Source organism: Tauraco erythrolophus, chromosome 6 (genome assembly GCF_009769465.1).
Source record: "Tauraco erythrolophus isolate bTauEry1 chromosome 6, bTauEry1.pri, whole genome shotgun sequence".
NCBI classification, from domain to species: Eukaryota; Metazoa; Chordata; class Aves; order Musophagiformes; family Musophagidae; genus Tauraco; species Tauraco erythrolophus.
The window spans coordinates 116,608-136,503 of record NC_141470.1 but is presented as its reverse complement, the minus strand read 5'-3'; the positions used below and the strand labels follow the sequence as shown (position 1 = coordinate 136,503).

Genomic DNA, 19,896 nt, shown 5'->3' with positions numbered 1-19,896 from the left:
CGGGGCTGCCTCCCGCGGTGCCTGAGCAGAAAACAAGCGGCCCGTCCCCACCCCGCGGCCGAGGCGCCTCAGCGCAGGGAAGGAACACAGCCTGCAGTTCTGCTGGCCACCCGCCTGCACCGGGCACGGCGGCGAGCCCTCCCCGGCACCCCTGCCCGCGCGTCCGCCTCAGTGGCGCGCCCGCATTCCCTCTCCCGCTGCTCCCGCTACCGGCCCTTTGCTGCCCTCCCGACCCGAGGCGGGGCTGGTCCCGCCATCCCGCTCCACCGGAAAGCGGTGCCCTGGGGAAGGACCAGCGCGATGGCGGCCGCCGAAAACGGGTGCGACGTGGCGCAGGTACCGCAGGGCCACGCACAGCCCCCCGCGCGCGACGCGTGCACCCGAGGCCGCATGGGCGTTAAAGGGGCGGTGAGGCCGGCGTGCGCGCCCCGGCCGGGCTGCGGCCCCTTTAAGCAGCTCGGCGGCGCGCGGTGCCGGGTCGGCGGCGCCTCGGAGGCCCCGGTCGGGCGGGGAGGGACGGAGCACTGGAACCGTAACTGGCGGCGGTCCTGCCGGCGTGTCCGGGCCTCCGCTGCCGTCGCTATAATGTCTTAAAATGTCCACATTGTAGTTCAATTTTAGACCTTTTGAAAATTGTCCCCAAAACCTTTACAAATGTGTTTGTTCCACAGGTAGCCTGGGTCGACCTTGATTTCTATTCTATTAGGCCCACATTGTTTTTTGAGTTATTAAGTTAGGAAGGTGACTTTGTTTTGTTTTGGTTTTTAAATCGTGTTAGATATGATAATTTGAACAAAATAGGAAAAAACTAGTTTTCCTTGAGCAACTGCAGTCTTGCAGAATACAATAATAATTTTTTTGAAGAGATTTGAGAGATGGAAATGTTCTGAATTTTCAGTGAATACTTTCAGTCAGTTTCTGTTTAGAAACTTAACAGCAAATTTGTTTTCAAAATAATAGTTTAAAGAATTGAAAAATTAGTCACTTCTTTTAGTTCATATAAATGTATGGTATTTTCCTTCATACCTAACAGCACGTAGAAACTTAGGATAAGATGGTGACAGCATAGCAATAAAGAAGCTGAATTGTTCATTATATCAGAAAACTAGTGGGCTAGTTCCTGAGTCGGAGAGATGAAGGAAGAGATAACCAATGGCATCTGTGCTTCAACTTAAAAATCAAATTTAAAAGTACTGCTAATTGAGATTTGACAAAGAGTAATCCTGTTGAGTTGCCTATTGCTTTCACACATGTTCACTCCCAAGCTTATTACAGCAAGTAGCCTTATTTTAGTTATGGAAAGAACTGTCATTTTTATTATCAGTAATTTTAAATATGAAATACAGTAATATTTTTGTTTAGATAGTTTATGGTTATAATCGATATCCACTGATCCTGTAAAAATACCATTAAACTGAGGATAGATTTGTAATCCTGGTATTCTTCAAAGAAATAGCCAAAATTCCTCAATTATATTTATTTTCATACATTCTTGATGAACATAGCTTATGAATTTGAAATGTAAAGAATTCTTTTTAATGATTAAAGTGATGAAGAGCACTCATGTTCTCCTATGAATATGAATTTTGAAGTAAATGTCTAGATTCATCAAGCAGGGAATATATGAAACAAGTGTAGCTGTGTTATAATCTAGGGCTTTTTACGGCTGTGTACATTCAAATAATAATAGCAATATAAACCTGTGTAATATAAGTTTATTCTATCAAAAGTAGAAAAGATATAGTTTTTCTTTGAAATGAGAAATACTGGTGTGGTACAGAGGTTAGAAATAGAAGGTGATGTCATTTCAAATAAGTCAAAAGAAGATACTGTGGGTCAGTTTCATGACAGGTTAATACATAAACATTATGTACAGCCATTAATTCTGTATAAATAAATCTGAACAACAAAATGGGGACCCATAATTTACACATACTATGCACTTATTTTGTATTTGTAAATGTACAAGCATTAATATTTTCAGATTCACAGTCCATTTCAGAGTTATTAGTATTTGAGGAATGTTTAGTTAGTCGGAGTGTACTTGATGTATATTACTATTTTCAGTAGTGAAGAGCTGGAAAGGAGCAGTTTCATTTTCAGCTGTGTAATGGGGAAGATTTCAGGTTTTTTTCACTGCAAATGTAGGATTTTGCTTATTTGGCCTGAGGTCTTTTTCCTTCGTATACTCTTGTATATGCTGTTCTGTTTGTTTCAGGTAATGATGTGAACTGAGGAAGGCTCATGGTGCTTTAAAAGTCTTACCTTCTTACATAAGTTTCTAGGAGTGCTGGTTAGAGTTTGTTTCTATCACTTGAAATTAATAAACAGATAATTTTTTTAACGTATTAAAAGAGACTGTAAATAATAGAAACAAAATCCTAGCATACAGGAATAGCATCTGAACTGAATCCCAGCTCTTTAAAGATAATTGCTTCAGAAACAAGGGCCATTGAAGAATGTGGTGCTACGCTATTAACCTGAGGTTTGAAGTACTGATCAGACTTGATGCATATATAAAAAGAATTATATGAGAGTTGGCTGCAGTAGCAGGGGACAATATTGGGTGACCTAAGGTTTTAGGCTTCCTGAAACTAATCTATTTTTCTGTTGAAAACAACGCAAGGAGCACATCTGTTGTGCTTAATTACTGATTTCTGTCGCGTACCCATGTAAGAACCAAAACCAGGTGTGTTACTGTGGTAATGTAGGCGGAAATCTTACCCCATCCTAGGGAGATAGACATAAATAAAATTACTGCTCTGTTTCTCCACTGTTTAATTCCTTACTTGATGGATTCAGTTGTATCGGATCTTTGTGAAAACACATATGATTCTTATTTTACACTGGTAAATGGGGGAAGATTTGGCTTTTTATTCTCTCAGATAAGCTAAAAGAAATACTCAAGACAACATGCAAATGCATAAATTCAAGTACACAGCATGAGTTAAAGTAGCATCTCACAGTTTACTCTGTGTATACAGTATATTTCTCTTGTAAATTGTTCCAACATTCAGAATTTTTTGTTTTCCAGTGTAGGACTTAGTTATCAAAGAATGCTACCTATTAGGTACAGCTTTTCTAGTTTTATATGCTCAGTGCAGAGTAATGTTTAGAATTGCCAGTAAGTAGTTTTGGCTTGTACTGTAAAGCCATTCTGGTTTAGATTAACTATGAATGAATCTCTGACACTACAGAGACCTTTGGTTAATAGATAGATATAGATACATTTATTGATGTAATAAACAATGGAATATGAAAAAAAAATAAGATTTTTTTTCCTTCTGAAAGAAATACTAAAATAATGCAATTTGCCTTCTGGGTAAACTGCATGTGAGGTAACCTCACATTGTAAAAATGTAGGAATGTGAAGTTATCAAATATTTTGCCTATGTTTTCTATGGTATTTTTGACTGCTATGTTAAAATATTATATAACAGAACTAATAAAGTCTGTTCTACTGAAATTTGTAGATCAAGCAAAATAAACATACAGAAAACTGATGCAATGGGAAAGCTTATTAGTTAAGCTTTTCAAAATGGATAATGTTAGATGCATTTATTTTTCTTTTTTCTAGCCGTAATACCTGCGGGCCACTGCACTCGAGTAAATTTGAGGTGAGACCTTTGCTGTGAAGCATGATCAGACACGAATTTTATTTGGGGGTTTTGTTTGTTTGTTTGAAGGTGTGAATGGCCCCTGCAAAGTGTAAAGGGCATTGTGCAAACACACAGTGGTTTTGTAAATGAAGTTCATAAGCATAAGTTAGACTGTTGTACTGCAGTGTGAAAGCACTATCCCTTTAAACTCAGTTTCAGAAATTAAATTCTTAGGTTTGTGGTGCTTCTGATGGTTTTTAATTTATTTCTTTCATTTATTTTTAGGAGAAGTTACATCCGAGAAATCTTATCCCAGAGCTTTGTAGACTGTTCTATGGTTTAGGCTGGGTAACCGGAACCGGTGGAGGAATCAGCTTGAAACATGGGTAAGTAAAGATGGAAGAGAAGGAATGTGATGGTTAGCAAGAGAGATGGTGGCTGTGTTCAGTAGTTGGTGAGAGCATTTCAGTTTCATGAAAAATGTTTGAAAGTCAAGAGTGAGCAAGAATCGTAGAATGGTTTGGGTTGGAAGGGACCTCAAAGATCATCTAGTTCCAACCCCCCTGCCATGGGCGGGGACACCCTCCACTACACCAGGTTCCTCAAAGCCTCATCCAACCTGACCTTGAACACTTCCAGGGATGGGGCAGAAGGTAGAGTGTGAAATGAACAGTGTGCCAAATTTAACCACAGAGAAGGGAGATAACTAGTCTGAATTAATCATTGCAGTCCTTTCAATGGAGAGAGCCAGCTTCAGAGAGTGACTTTTTTTCTTTCCTTTTCCTATTTTTGTTTAAGGTAGATGAATTGTCTTTAAGGAACAATGCATTCCCCTTTTTTCATGTCATTGACTATGGAATTTAGAGTGGGTTACACCAGTCACATGGCTTTTGGATGCCTGTGGTTAGATGAAATGAATCCCACCCTAGATATTTCACAGGCAAGACGTTTCCTTTACAAAGGAGATTATTGCTCTACTGAGATGATTTCTAAGGCGATATTCTTAACATATAATTAAAGCAGGACAGGTAACAGCAAAACAGTTTTTGGTGTGTATCCACTACTAAGGAGCAGCACTTTGCTTTTTGTTTTGCTCATCTTCCTCTAGTCTTCCTTTCCAAACTTTTAATGGAGACAGAGCTCCTCTCAGTGGCCAGTGAAAAAAGAGAAGTCTGCATTCTGCAAAACACCTTGCACAGTGCCTGCAGTTCTGTCCCCAGTCACAGGGTGTTGTTACACTTTAAAGTATCTGACCTCTCATTTTTCTGGCATACGCTTGCATGCAGATACAAACAGCCATTGCTATTCAAATATATGAGAGAGATATATATCTGAAGTAAAGGCTCTGTATGCTAATATTTGTGCTGTTCTAATGGCTTTGTGCAGGTCATTTCACTTCCCTGCTTGATTTTGCAAGCAAAGCAACAGCAATAATAATAATGAGAGGAATTACAAGAGGGTTAGTTCTTGTTTCTAAAGTTCCTTGTCTATGGAAAGATCTTTCTAGCACTGATTTGTCATCAGTAGCTAAATGTAGCCTGTTTTCTTCATCATTTCAGTGTGATTCTTGTTGGTTGTGGCAAGACAAATGGTGCCAACAGAGAATACACTAACATAGTGGTACAGTTTTCCTCAGCGGTTCTATAACTTGGTTGCCCAGAGTACACTTAAATACATATTTGAGTTGGTACCAATACTGTACATGGTCTAGGAATAGTAATCTGTGTGGCTGTACTGTTTTATATCTACAGTAACAGTAGCTATGTTTCAGAATTAATAGCTATGAGGCAGAGATCAGACTAGCTTAGAATTGTTACATAGGAAATAGTGAAAGAACAATTGAAATTTGGTTGAAATTCTAACAAGTGGTCTTACCAGCTAATCCTAATCAGCATTACTCACTGTGCAGTTCCTATCAATACTCAGAATAAAAATGTCAATTCCGATGTGGGTTAGCATATTAAAAATGGATCTAGAATTCTTTGTCAGATGCCCTATATTTCAAAGAATGTATTTCATCATCAGATTTTCCCTTTGTGATTAGCGTCTACAAAAGAAAAAAATATTTTAAGAAAAAATGCATGTCTTTCATTAGTAACTAGATTACTACTTGATTTCTTGATATGTTGCACTCTCAATCATCTTACTCATGCAAAGGAATTAAAACTAAATTAATGCAATGTTGGCAGTGTTAATTCTTGAATGTTAAGAATTACAAATATGATAAAGCCACATTTTGATGTGCTTCACAGCCGTTTTACCACTTCGAAGAGTTCATCATCTTAAGAGCTGTATTTTTCAAAGAGTTAGAATCATAGAATCATTTAGATTGGAAAAGACCCTTAAGATCATTGAGTCCAACTGTAAACCTAACATTGCCAAGTTCACCACTAAATCATATCCCTAAGCGCCACATGTACACATCTTTTATGTACCTCCGGGGATGATGACTCAACCACTTCCTTGGGCAGCCTGTTCCAAGCAGGCTTGATAACCTTTTCAATGAAGAGATTTTTCCTAGTATGCAATCTAAATCTCCCCTGGCACAACTTGAGGCCATTTCCTCTCATCCTATGACTTGCTACTTCGAAGAAGAGACCAACACCCACCTCACTACAACCTCCTTTCAGGTAGTTGTAGAGAGTAATAAGATCTCCCCTGAGTCTCCTTCAGACTAAATAACCTTAGTGCCCTCAACCACTCCTTGTAAGACTTCTTCTCTAGACCCTTCACCAGCTTGGTTGCTCTTCTAAGTGCTGTTGTCCAGAAATATATACATCTCGTGGTCCTTAGGAAATGTATCTGTAACTTGACTAATTCTTCACTAGATGTCTCTGTGCTCCTGAATTTAGTATGTTACTGTTGAAACAGGATAGTGATTAAAATTGAGACAGATAATCTGATCATATTTCAGATACTATCTTAAAATTGTTTTAATTTAAATCAATTTTTATAGTCTTTGTTCATGTAAAACTTGCAAGTGATGCGCTTCTACTTGAATTTCAGTCATTTAATTGCTTTGAATTAGTGTTATCTTTTTATCAATACAAATAGATAAATGCGTTAAAAACCTAAACCACACAGTTATAACAAAACCCAAAAGTATTATTTACATTGTAGAATACTACAGATAATGAATATTGTTTATAGGTAGCCTGTGAATTTTTAAGTAATAGTTTTGTCACCTGTTTTCTCATAGATCAGTATCTGCTTGCAATTCTCTTGTTCCATTTTTATTTTGAATTGTAGGCATTTGAGTTTGGAATTATTGCAAGAAGAGGCTGTGTGTTTCTCTTTGTAGGAAAAATAAGGCTGCACTTCCTACGTTTGTTTCGGATCTCTTGTCAAGTTGAAAGCACAGTTTTGTGCCTCTTCAAGCTAGAGATTTCATATGTCATGCTTTGATTCAGTTCTGTTTTGAAAACTATCTACATGTCAGTCTATGTCAGGAGCCAGAAAGTTATTAAACTATGAAATTGCTATTTCCTTTTCAGTGGATTGAGAACTCTAATGCCTGTGCTGTTGAAAAACCCTGTGTTTATTGATTTTCCCTGTCTGTAACTTTTCTTAGGAATGAAATCTACATTGCTCCTTCAGGAGTCCAAAAGGAAAGAATACAGGTAAGTTGAACTGTATTTTTACCTCAGAGCTCATCTTGAGATGGATGAAAGTATCTTTGTTTAGAGTTTCATTCTTCCTTATGTAAAGTTAGAAACTTGTTATACTGTTGACTGCCTTTTTGAAACAGCTGAGGATTTTGCCCAGTACTCCACTAGTATGCAAGTTAATATGTGTTTCAGTGGCCAGTGTAGATTAGTCTTGATGAATCTATTTGCTTTAAATTAACGCAGAAGACTCTGAGATTCAGCCATTTCTCAAGTCCAGCTTTATTCTTTGTCAAGCTTAAATGGCTTTATAGTTGTCTGGCTACAGTTTCAAGTTACTGTGGCACATATGTAACTAAGCATTAACTCCTCATCTCTATTTATTTTCATTTGAGTGATTACAAATCTTTGACTTGATATTCTCAGTAAATAGATGGGCTCTCCCATGAAAAGGTGACCTTGTCTATCTGTCTCCTTTCAAAAAAAAAACCCAGAGTGTAAGTGGAGGAGAGAACAGTGAATGATAACTATTTTATGACTATTTTATGGAACTCCCCTAGAATAGAATAATATGTGGAAAGGATTTGTGTGTTTATAGATCTGAGGGTAAATACAATGAGAAGTCAAAGGAATCTCTTTGCTGATAGAAACTTAGGGTTTCACAACAGTGCTCACAGTGGGGATGTTAGCAAGTAAGGCAGGCAAAGGTATAACATAGCAAGACTGTAATGGTCTGTTCTAAGGAGTAGCAGTGGATTGAGCACAGTGACTAAGGAAATCTCTTGCAACAGTATTTCCTGCTGATTTTTAAAATAACATTAAAGAAGAAAGTTTTACTGCTGCCCTGAATTATTCTTTGTGCTATTATGAGTAGCTGATAGACACGAAGGTAACATTAATGTGTCTACATTTAGCCTGTATCTGGGGCTAAACAATAGCCAGCTATTCTGTTACCCAATGACCCTTCCCCACCCAAGGAGGGGAATTGGGAAAAGGAAAGAAGACTCGTGGGTTGAGATAAGAACTATTTAATAATTGAAATAAAATAAAATGGAAAATAATAGTGATAATAATAATATATACAGACAAGTGATGTACAGTGCAATTGCTCACCACCCCATGACCAATATCCAACCTGTTCCCAGCTAGCAATCCCAGAGGAGGAAAATCCTGAAACCGCAGTCCTGGAAGAGAGAGAGTAGGCCTCAGGAGCAAAATGATGGGCGAGACCCTCCAGGGACAGCGGTCATTGAGAAAGAGATGGCGACCACTGAGAAAGAGAGATACCATCCCTAGCAAACTTTGCTATTTATAAATTGCAATTTATAAATTGTCAAATGGGTATTCCATACCATGTAGTGTCCTTCTCATTACCTGCAGAACATTACATGGTATGGAATACCCATTTGCCAATTCAGGTGTCAATTGTCCTGGCCATGCTCCCTGCAGATTCTTGACCATCTGAGTCATTAGCAAAAACAAGTTTATAAAGTCCTTGATCTCTATAGATACCTTGGTGCCATGGCTTGCTACAAACTAAACCAAAGCATCTTACCAACTTTGTTCTAACTGAATTGGGTGCTGCAGTCTTGAAAATGCAGCTTGCTTTAGAAATGTAGCTTTTCTGAACAGAAAACTGATTCTATGATTCTATCCCAGCAAAACCAGGATGTCATGTAAAGCTGCTAAAAGCAAGGTTTAAAAAAATGGTCCTACAAGTTAAATATATTATATGTAGGTTTAATATATGTCCTTTGTTGATTCTTTAAGGGAGGAAGGAAAAGGTTATCTACATTTCTTTTTTTGAATCAGTTACTACTTTTCCTTTTGATCTATTATCTGTTATTTAGATGAAGGCTGTCTCCTTTCTGAGAAAATTTTAATTTTGCAAATATCTACTTGGCAGCAGCCTGAATACAAAGAGTACCTGATATTAAGTTATGTTACACAATGTCAGTAAATAGTATTAGAAGCTAGAATAAATGTGGTGTGTTACAGCACTTTTGCGAAGTTAAAATCATGTTCTATATTAAATATGTGGTGTATATATTTGTCTTCCTAGAAGGAAAACAAAACTATTTGGGTCATCACAGGTCAAAATAATTTCTTCTTTCTTATAGCCAGAAGATATGTTTGTTTGTGACATGAATGAACAAGACATCAGTGGTCCTCCACCACATAAGAAACTAAAGAAAAGCCAGTGCACACCTCTTTTTATGAATGCCTACACTATGAGAGGTGCGTAGCAAATGTTTTAGTTCAGCGATGACTGAAGCACTGTATATACACATTCACAAAATTGAATTTCAATACCATGTTCTTTCTACATGGAGGTTACAGTGAAATAAACATGAAACTATAAACCAAATTGATTTGCAAAAGAATTTGTACAATGGAAGGTAATCCATGGTGCCATCCTGTGAGTGTCATTTACATTTTAATCTCCTCATGTAGCTGTATCTGTGATCATATTTCGGCACTAAATTTTAGTGCAGTATATTAGTAGGTTGCTGGAGTTGCTGGGGGATTTACGGCAGTTTGTATCAGTAGTTTTGCCTATTCAGCAACTATGGCTCAGATCCTTTTGCAACCATTGGCTGTGATCAAAAGTTCTAAAGGTGAAAAAGTAGGAAACTTCTTTTGCAGGTAGACAGCAATAGAGAGCTTTTGCTATTGTGTAAGATTGACATCTGTTACTTTGTAAAGGATTTAGGGAGTCTCTTCTGGTCTTCCTGCATAAGAAGCTTACATGTATACCAGAGGAAAATTCATTTCGTATTTTTAGCAACATTGCAACTTTATAAGTAAATTATAGTTATTCTGTACCTGTCTTTTCATCATGACACAATAAGATAACAATACATTTTTTTAGAGAATATGTGGATAATCAAAGAAGAGTACTAGCATAAAAAAATTCTAAACTTTAGTCTCACAAATGAGATTGGGAATTCTTTAGAATCTCAGAACTCTGCTGAAATTAAGGAGTGTTTCAGTCATTGCAGCATGTAAAGAACTGTACGAGTAGTTTCTCCTTGAATTTATCACTAACTAAAGGTTAACACTAGTGTCCTGAGACTATCCATAATTATCCTTTATATATGAGTAATTATCTCATACCTTTATTTAGGTTGCTGTATATGTCTTCCTGTAATTCTTGCTGTAATACAGTAGATCACATTTGCGAAAATGCCTAGCCAAGGGAAATCGATCAAGTATATGAAAAAAAAATTCTTAATAGACACATTTTAAAATTAATTCTAAAAATGTATTTTTTTCTTTTTTTTTTTCCCTTTTCTGTACTTAGGGGCAGGTGCAGTGATCCATACTCATTCCAAGGCTGCTGTTATGATTACCCTTCTTTACCCAGGGAGTGAGTTCAGGATTACCCATCAGGAGATGATAAAAGGAATCCAGAAGTGTACTTCAGGAGGCTATTACCGGTACTTCTCTAAATTTAAGAAAAGAGGCATGCTATTTGATCATTCGTTTTCAGCAGTATAAATAGATGACAAGTCATTTGAGTTATGTGCGTTAAGATGTGTAATATAAAGTATTAGGAATAAGAAGTAAAAAGACCTCAGGAATAAATCAGTCATTGGCTTTCCCTAAGAAGGACTTAAGCCTATGGAAAAGATCTGAGATACAGTCTTGTAATGTCAAGGCTATTGTGGTCTGTTGAGTTACAGAAACAAACCAAAGAAAGAGCTACATAGAATCATAGAATGGCATAGGCTGGAAGGGACCTCAGAGATCATCTAATCCAACCTCCCTGTCATGGGCAGGGACGCCTCTCAACTAGACCAGGCTACTCAAGGCACCATCCAACCTGGCCTTGAACACCTCCAGAGAGGGGGCATCCACAACTTCTCTGGGCAATTTATTCCAAAGTCTTACCACCCTCGTACTGAAGAATTTCTTCCTAAGATCTAATCTAAATCTGTTGTCCTTCAACTTAAACCCATTTCCCCTTGTCCTATCAGTGGACACTCTTGTAGAAAGTCCCTCCCCAGCCTTCCTGTAAGTTTCCTTCAGGTATTGGAAGGCAGCTATTAAGTCCCCCCGAAGTCTTCTCTTTTCAAGGCTGAACAATCCCAGCTCCCGCAACCTGTCCTCGTAGCAGAGGTGCTCCAGCCCCTGGATCATCTTTGTGGCCCTCCTCTGAAAAATTGACAATACATCTTGACAAATATCTTGAGAACAGGGCTGTTAACACATCTGTACAATGTTAAACTGAAACTGAAGCCAACCAAGGTTAGGTTGGATTGATAATGTAAAAACTACATTTGGGTGGACTTCATATATCACTGCCTGTGCTAGTTTAGGGCATGTTAACAGAGTAGAGGATTTCAGATTGTACTTGACAGACTTTGAAAGAAAATTCAGGCTCATTAAAGGCAATGTTATTACTTTTCAAGGATGAGCTCTGAGATAAGTGCTGAGTTATTCCAAATTATGTGTGATGGCTTGTTTTGAGGACTCCACCCACAAAGTCTTGAATTGGGGTCTGCAAACAACATTTATATAATATGTGACAACTGGCTGAAAAATTGAAATGCTAAATTTTTTCCACTTTTTGATATTAATTTTTGTAACTAACTATTGCCCTTTGGCAAGGGAGCAAACAATTTATCTGGTGTGTGATTTTATGCCTGGGCATATTTTATTCAGTTTTGACAGCTTTTCCTTTTTGTCAGCATTAGCATTTGTATTTTTAATGTGGCAAAAGAGACTCCTTATATTGAATTGTCTAGCAACACTGGTTTTAAAAAAATCCACAACAACTTTATTTTTTTGGATATGCATTTTGAATTCTCAGACATTCCTAGGAGACATTGTATTTATTGGGTTCCATATCTCCGAGTTGTCTCCTGTCATCCTGTTAATTTCACAGAATCATAGAATGGTTAGGGTTGGAAGGGACCTCAAAGATAATTCAATTTACCAGAAAAACTGAAGAAATCAAAGCTCCAGATTACATGGTTTCTAAGTACACATGCAGCCACACTAGACCTATTCCACTGTCTTGCCTCACATGAATCTCCCCATTGAATTCAAAAGAAATTTGGTAGTACAGAATGGAATCTTTCAAAAAAGGGATTGACAATATATTGTTTGTAATTACATAAAACTTCTCGGAAAGCTATCCAGGAAAATGCTACAGATAGGACGTATTTGTTGGCCTAAATATGATTCCAGTAATGCCAGAATAGTTTTACCTTTGACTTCAGTAGAAGGAGAACTAGATCTGTAGTAAATAGCTTTGAAAGTCTCAGACTGTCCCAAAGTATTTTATATGAAGGTTTAGCTAAATGTAGGCTGCTTGTTTTTCAGTAAAGAGATACCAAGTATTTAACTCATTCAGAATCTTCTTGGGATTTTATAGATATTAGTTTTTAATAAAAATATTATGATTAGGAATCAGTTATGGTACTTACACGTGCTTCCAAACTCATGTCCAAGTAGAAAGCAGAACCTAGGAAACCAGTCCCGTAGCTCATTTGGCCTGATGAGTAGCAAACAATCCAAATCTAATCTTAATGATCAGAATATGTAAGAGTCAAAGTAAGCCTACAAAACCCACTTAAATTCAGTATTTTTCATTCACTTCATTCACTATTTTTATAGACTTCCTTGGGAAACCATCAGCATTGAAAACTGTAAGGGATGAGACTTTACAATTTTCTGAATATCTGATTTCAAGTACAAGCTGTTTTATTTTTTCTGTGTTTTACAAAAGTAAGTACTACTAGCATCCACTCAGAAAATATCTATGTGATCTCAATGATAAATCTGAACCTGAACTGGGGACTTATTAAAACTATTTAAACAAGTTTCTGCCAGTGTTAATTAAGGTTTGAACAATGCCAAATATCCCAGTCCTCCTTCAGAAGAAACTCTCAGGCAAGTTCCACTGAATAACATGCATCATCTTGTCTTTGGAACTAGGGCTCTCGGGCTCTCTTAAGATCACATGTAGCCCACCAATGACTCCATCACAGAGAATTTGTTTTTCATGTGTTGACTCTACTTTCTATTTATATGCCTTAGCAGGACAATCTTATTTCCAGGGGCCTTTTGGACTACCTAAATTAATTTTTTTCTGCTCTACAGAAAACAGCTTCGTTTCCTTCTTCATGATGTGATTCTTTTAAATAATTTAATCTGAGATAAAGCTTGTGGGTGATGCCAATACAGGATGAAGAAAGTCTTAAAAGTTGTAAAGGGACCCAACTACAAAGTGATACGTGAACAAACAGATACACCTAATATGTTAAAAGTGTTATTTTCTTTCTGTGCCTCAAGTGTAGCTCAGGTGTTGCCAGCATAGCATACATTGGGGAGTGAAAGATGTTCCTGGGAATTCTTACGATACAGCGTGACTCACAAGAGAAAAGTGTAAAATCACTAGTGTTGAGAATTTGGTAACATCTCTACACAGTCAAAGGAGAATCTCTTTCTTAGGGAAAAGCTTTATACAGCCAAACACAGTGTTTTTTTAAATACATGAGCATTCATTTTTCTTCTAGATATGATGACACACTAGTGGTTCCCATTATTGAGAATACACCAGAAGAGAAGGATCTCAAGGAAAGAATGGCACGTGCAATGGAAAAATACCCAGACTCTTGTGCTGTATTGGTCAGACGTCATGGAGTTTATGTATGGGGAGAAACATGGGAAAAAGCCAAAACTATGTGAGTACAGTTTAGGAATAAGGTCTCTTTTGCCATTACATCTCAAAATCTTAATGATCTTAATGTCATGTGTATTTCCAACCCATGGAGAATGATTCAGAACATTAAGTTCTGTCCTGACTGAATGTGTAGGGGGCTTTTGGGAATGGGCTCAGCTATGATTCCACTGCTTGGTTTTCCTTTCATATCAATGCTGGCTGATAGAGTTGCCAACGTTTTCCTTTCATATGGACAAGTCCCTCCCCATATGAAACTTACAGACAATCTCTGCTTTTAGATGACACCTGCCAATACTGTTTGTATAGTCTTCCCTAGTCCCATTTTTGGAATTTACTTCTTCATTTGCTGATGAAAATGCAGCAGATCAGGATCATGTAGCAAAAATAGTGTGCACTCTTCATACTGCAGTAATGGAAATAAATAATAATAGAGCTGTCCAGTCAGGCTGTCACATTGGTGATGTGAAGCTCAAGGAAGAAAATTTAATTTTCGTAAAACATGGTAAGACTTGAGCCTTACTTTATGTTTCATTTTTTTTTCCTTTTAATTTTAGGTGTGAGTGTTATGATTACTTGTTCGATATTGCAGTGCAGATGAAGCAGCATGGTCTAGATCCTTCAAAACATCCAGCGGGAGAAAACGGGATCTTATAAAAGACAACAACATTTATATTCAGGTGTGAATTTATCTGTAGACGTGATTTGTTTGCACCATCACTTCAGTCTGCTTTTCCACTCAAGAAACTTCAGTATTGCACATCTCCTCCACTCCACTCCATTACCACTGCAATTGTAGCTGTGCCTGAAATAATGCTCCTTTAGTACACAGTGCAACAAAAAGATACGTATTAATAATTAGTTCAGTGTGTCCTGGGCATATTTTAGCACCTATGTACAGCATGAAGTGCAATTGCTTTTTAAAACTAAACTATATCAAGCATTAGCAGTGCTTGATGGAGAGCAAAGACTGCATGCTAGTAAGCTAATCTATACAGAGATGCCTGAGCACCCACTTTTGTTCTTCATCTTGCAGGATCAAGGTTGATTTCACTCCGTCTCAGTGGTATTACTTGTACGGTCAGTTGTGGGTTTTTTTTCCTTCAGCAGAAATGGCTAGTTGCAATTTGATTACGTTCCATTGATTAGTGTCACCTGTCTACGTCATACAGCAAATTACCCTGACTTTCTGTTTTCTAGTGTAGCAATGATCAATGTTTTGAAAGTTTTCATTACAACTATTTTAAAGTAAACGCACATAGGTAATATGATCAGGCAGGACTTCACATGAAGGATCTCTGAAACAATTCTCACATAAGCAATATACAGCTCGGTATGGCAAAACACAGTGGTAGTGTAATGTTTCAGAGTCTGGGACACTTCTTCCTGAAAAATCTAAGCAAGTTTAAAGATAGCGGTACTGAGATTATAAAGGAGTTGCTAGGCCAAAGTGGTGGTCTAACCAAACACTAACTCATTGCACAGAACTGCTAACTCATTGCACAGAACTGCTAACTCATTGCACAGAACTGGCCCATCAGATCATCCTCTCCACTCACCACGTTTGCATCAGAAGGGATGACGGGTGCCTGCTCAGGCAGCATAAGCCCAGAACAGATAGGTACTTGGATCATTAACCTTTATGCCCACACTAGACGAGGGATGGCAGGTTTACGGTCAAGTGAGTCTCTGCATGAACAGGTATTTGGAGTGCTGCCACCGCATACAGTGATGAAGACACACTGGCTACGACACCTGCACAGAGCTACCTCATGGCCTTTGAGAGCTATTCTAAAATTGCTGCTCAGCCCCTGTGATTGAATAGGTTGAGCTAACGTAATGGCATTAATGTTCCTTGGCCTATTTCTTTTGACTAAATACCTAGTTTTAGAACATTTACACTGGTATCTTGTTTCTCCTATACAGGTTTCTTATATGATGATGAGACTTCCAGATTATACCTCATGCTGTTAAAACCAGAAGGGCGTGCTGTTATACTCAACTGATTGACAGATGTTACCAGTTTTGACTGTTAAAACACATCCAACAGGAAAAGGAGAGTTAAAAAAAGTAAAATGCTCAACAATCATTGCTATTTATGAATCCTGTCAAATGCTAGAGGAATGAAAATTCAGATGCAAAAAAAAAGATTTTGAAAAAAGCTTTGGAGAACTAATGTGACATTTTGTTTGTGTGCTTTAAAAATTCATATTTCAACACCCACATTTGTTGATTCTGCTCTACTGCTGCATGATTCGATTTGTTCAAGGTCTCCATTTCTGAAAGTTATAGTAGCCTTTATTCTTGGGGAAAAAAGTGAGGACGACCCCTTAATTAATAGTCAGATATAAAGTTTAAAGCATTGTTTGAACTGTTGATGCATTCATACTGTCTTAATAGGTTTGGGTTTTTTCAAATTGAGCCTGTAGCATATGTATTTTTAAATTCTCCTAATTGTCATTCTTTGTTGTCCTACTCCTAATGAGTAGGAAACACATAATTTTATAGCGTGCATTTGGAAGTTGTTACTGAAAGACTGCTCTAGGTCTTGTCTGTTTTTTACCTCATTAAAGTGTTTCACTTTCAATAAGATTTTATTTATTACAACTTTAAGACAGCTTTTTGTGACCTACTATGAGCCAGCCTAAGATTTAGTCAAACTGCTCATCAGGATATAGTTTCACATATTTATGTATCTTAGCGTCTTCTTTCAAAAAGTCCTGGAATGGCACCCCCAGTGACATCAGTCTAAGCTTTGATTGACCAACTTTATGATTTCATATTGAGACTCTAGTCCCAAAGGTGAATTGAGACAGGGTAAGTGCCAATTGACCTTGCTTTCTGCTAACTGCCATGCATTTCCACCACTACTCCTTGCATCGTCTCTGGCACTTTTTTGAGCTTCTGTGACGTGAATTAACTCTTCAACCTAAGAGAATACTGTGGGAGTAGGGAGAAGAAAATTATTATATTGTTTCCTAATAAGCCGCTGGTAAAACATGGAATCAGCTCAGAGGATGGTACACTAGAACCAGAGCTGGGGCAAAAGAGGAGATGGCCTAAGCCAGAGATGATGGCAGACAACACTTCCCCCATTTCATGGGGATGACTATTCAGATTTACTCAGCTACTTGTGGGCTAGAATTCGCTGTGGATGCTCTGAAGAGTTCAGAAAGAACTGAAATCTGTGGAAAGTATTCTGCTAAATCAAGAAGTCAGGAAGGAAGTTCTTCTATGCTCACCCATTGATGAGCATTGACTTTTATTATATATGTCAGACTACTGAGTATAGCACAACATACGTCTTTGGTCTCTCTAGTTGCTGGTAATTGCATTGCACCGAACTTGCATGAAAAACATACTGCTTTGGCTTTGTGGGTATTCATGTCTTCACGTAACAGTCTGTCATTGGGCTCTGAGAAAACTTATTTGCAGTAAGGCATCATGGTATAAGCCGAGCATCTGCTGACCTTATCCAATCTGCTGAGTACTAGCTATTTCTGAGCAGTAAGATGTGGTCACCTGTGCCATGACAGGCAGGTGTAGTACCAAAGTTGTTGCTGCTATGCTGCCAGTTTCTCAGCAACCAAATCTCTTTTATCTACACATCCTCATAGAAGCTACAGCCTGTCTTTCTGTGCTGCACAAGAGAGCATATTCAGCATCTGTTGCTACCAGACCAACAGCAGCTGTGAAACATGTCAAGACCTCAACTAGTGAAATTACCACTTCACACAAATGATTCATTAGAGAACATGCTGCCATCAGAAACTTCCTGAGTACTTGTCTACCAAGATAACAGACCCTTGCCTCTAGGCTGCTTCAGTTTTTCTCAACAGGAAATACCTAAGGCTTGCTCTCAAATGTTCTGGTCCCTGTCAGTCAGGTATCAACTAAACAGTTGTTAAAAAAATTGCCATATAGTTGAGACAGGTCTCTTTTTCACCTGATGATTGAACTGCAAGACTCAAAAGCGCCGATTAAAGTGAATGTAATTGAACAAAATCTACATTTTAGGAACAAGAATAGCATTGACTGTTTTGTGGTTTATGCCATTATTTCTGAATGCCCTTCCCTAACACTTCTGCTACCTGATTCTTCAAATTCAGAAAGAGTAGAAAAATAGAAGCATAGAATGCGTTGGGTTGGAAGGGACCTTAAAGATCACCTAGTTCCAACTCTCCTGCCATGGGCAGGGACACACTCCACTACACCAGGTTGCTCAAAGCCTCATCCAAAGTGGCCTTGAACACTTCCAGGGATGGGGCATCCACAACTTCTCTGGGCAACCTGCCTCACCACCCTCAGAGTGAAAAATTTCTTCTATAGATCTAATCTAAATCTGCCCTCTTTCAGTTTAAAGCCATTGCCCCTGTGCTATCACTACATGCCTTTGCAAAAAGCTCCTCTCCAGCTTTCCTGTAAGCCCACTTCAAGTACTGGAATGCTGCTCCAAGGCCTCTCCCCAGAGCCTTCTCTTCTCCAGGCTGAACAACACCAACTCTCAGCCTGTCTTCATAGGAGAGATGCTCCAGCCCTCAGATCATCTTCGTGGCCCTTCTCTGGACTCGTTCTAACAGTACAATGTCCTTATGTTGAGGACCCCAGAGCTGAACACAGCACTGCAGGTGAGGTCTCTACTGCAGAGTAGAGGGGCACAATCACCTCCCTCGACCTGCTGGCCATACTTCCTTTGATGCAGCCCAGGATACGGCTGGCTTTCTGGGCTGCCAGTGTACATTGCCAGCTCATGTTGAGCTTCACCCTCAAGTCCTCCTCAGGGCTGCTCTCAACCCATTTTCTACCCTTATGCTTGAGATTGCCCCAACCCATGTGCAGGACCTTGCACTTGGCCTTGTTAAACTTCATGAGGTTCTCCCAGGCCCGTCTCTCCAGTCTGTCAAGGTCCCTCTGGGTGGCATCCGTTCTCTCTAGCACTCTATGATTTCCTTAAACATTCTGTGATTTGCCCCTAGTGAAGCCTCGTGATCTTGCCAGGCACAGAGGTGAGACTGACTGGCCTGCAGTTCGCTGGGTGTTCATTTTTTCCCTTTTTGAAAATGGGGGCTATGTTTCCCCTTCTGCAGTCAGTGGGATCTTCACTGGACTGCTATGAATTCTCAAATGTGATGGATAGTGCCTTAGCAACTTAATTCGCCGTTTCCCTCAGGATCCATGGATGCATCTCATCAGGTCCCATGGACTTGTGCACCTTCAGGTTCCTCAGATGGGCTCAAACCTGATCTTCTCCTACAGTGGGTGGTTCTTCATTCTCCCAGTCCCTGCCTTTGCCTTCTGTGACTTGAGCGTTGTGGCTAGAGCACCTGCCAGTGAAGACTGAGGCAAAAAAATTCATTGAGTACCTCAGCCTTTTCCATATCCTGTTTCCTTCTGGGGAGAGCCTACATTTTTCCTAGTCCTCCTTTTATCACTGACATACTATAGAAGATTTTCTTGTTGCCTTCAATGTCCCTGGCCTTTCTTGTTGCCTTCAATGTCCCTGGCCAGATTTAATTCTATCAGGGCTTTAGCTTTCCTAACCTGGTCCTTGGCTGCTCAGACAATTTTTCTGTATTCCTCCCAGGCTACCTGTCCTTGCTTCCACCCTGTGTAGGCTTCCTTTTTGTGTTTGAGTTGGTCCAGGAGCTACTTGTTCACCCATGCAGGCCTCCTTGCATTTTTGCCCGACTTCCTCTTTGTTGGGATGCACTGTTCCTGAGCTTGGAGGAGGTGATCCTTGAATATTAGTCAGCTTTCTTGGATCCCTCTTCCCTCCGGGCTTTATTACACGGTACTCTACCAAGCAGATCCCTGAAGAGACTGAAGTCTACTCTCCTGAAAACCACGATATTGAGCTTGCTGTGCTCACTCCTTTCCACCTTAAGGATCTTGAACTCCACCATGTCATGATCACTACAGCCAAGGCTGCCCTTGAGCTTCACATTCCCCACCAGCCTCTACTGTTGAGAACAAGTTCCAACATCTCCTTGTTGGTTCCTCT

The 19,896-nt window shown here is 39.0% G+C and overlaps 1 protein-coding gene across 1 annotated transcript; it reads left to right on the top strand.

The window, feature by feature from the left end:
• The first annotated feature begins 215 nt into the window (after nucleotides 1-215).
• On the top strand, nucleotides 216-17,880 carry APIP (APAF1 interacting protein). The gene is made up of 8 exons (XM_086613659.1): nucleotides 216-336; nucleotides 3,885-3,985; nucleotides 7,171-7,219; nucleotides 9,325-9,442; nucleotides 10,509-10,644; nucleotides 13,732-13,899; nucleotides 14,453-14,575; nucleotides 15,822-17,880. The coding sequence occupies exons 1-7, from the start codon at nucleotides 301-303 to the stop codon at nucleotides 14,550-14,552; spliced, it is 708 nt and encodes a 235-aa protein (XP_086469785.1). The 5' UTR covers nucleotides 216-300; the 3' UTR covers nucleotides 14,553-14,575; nucleotides 15,822-17,880.
• The last annotated feature ends 2,016 nt before the right edge of the window (nucleotides 17,881-19,896 follow it).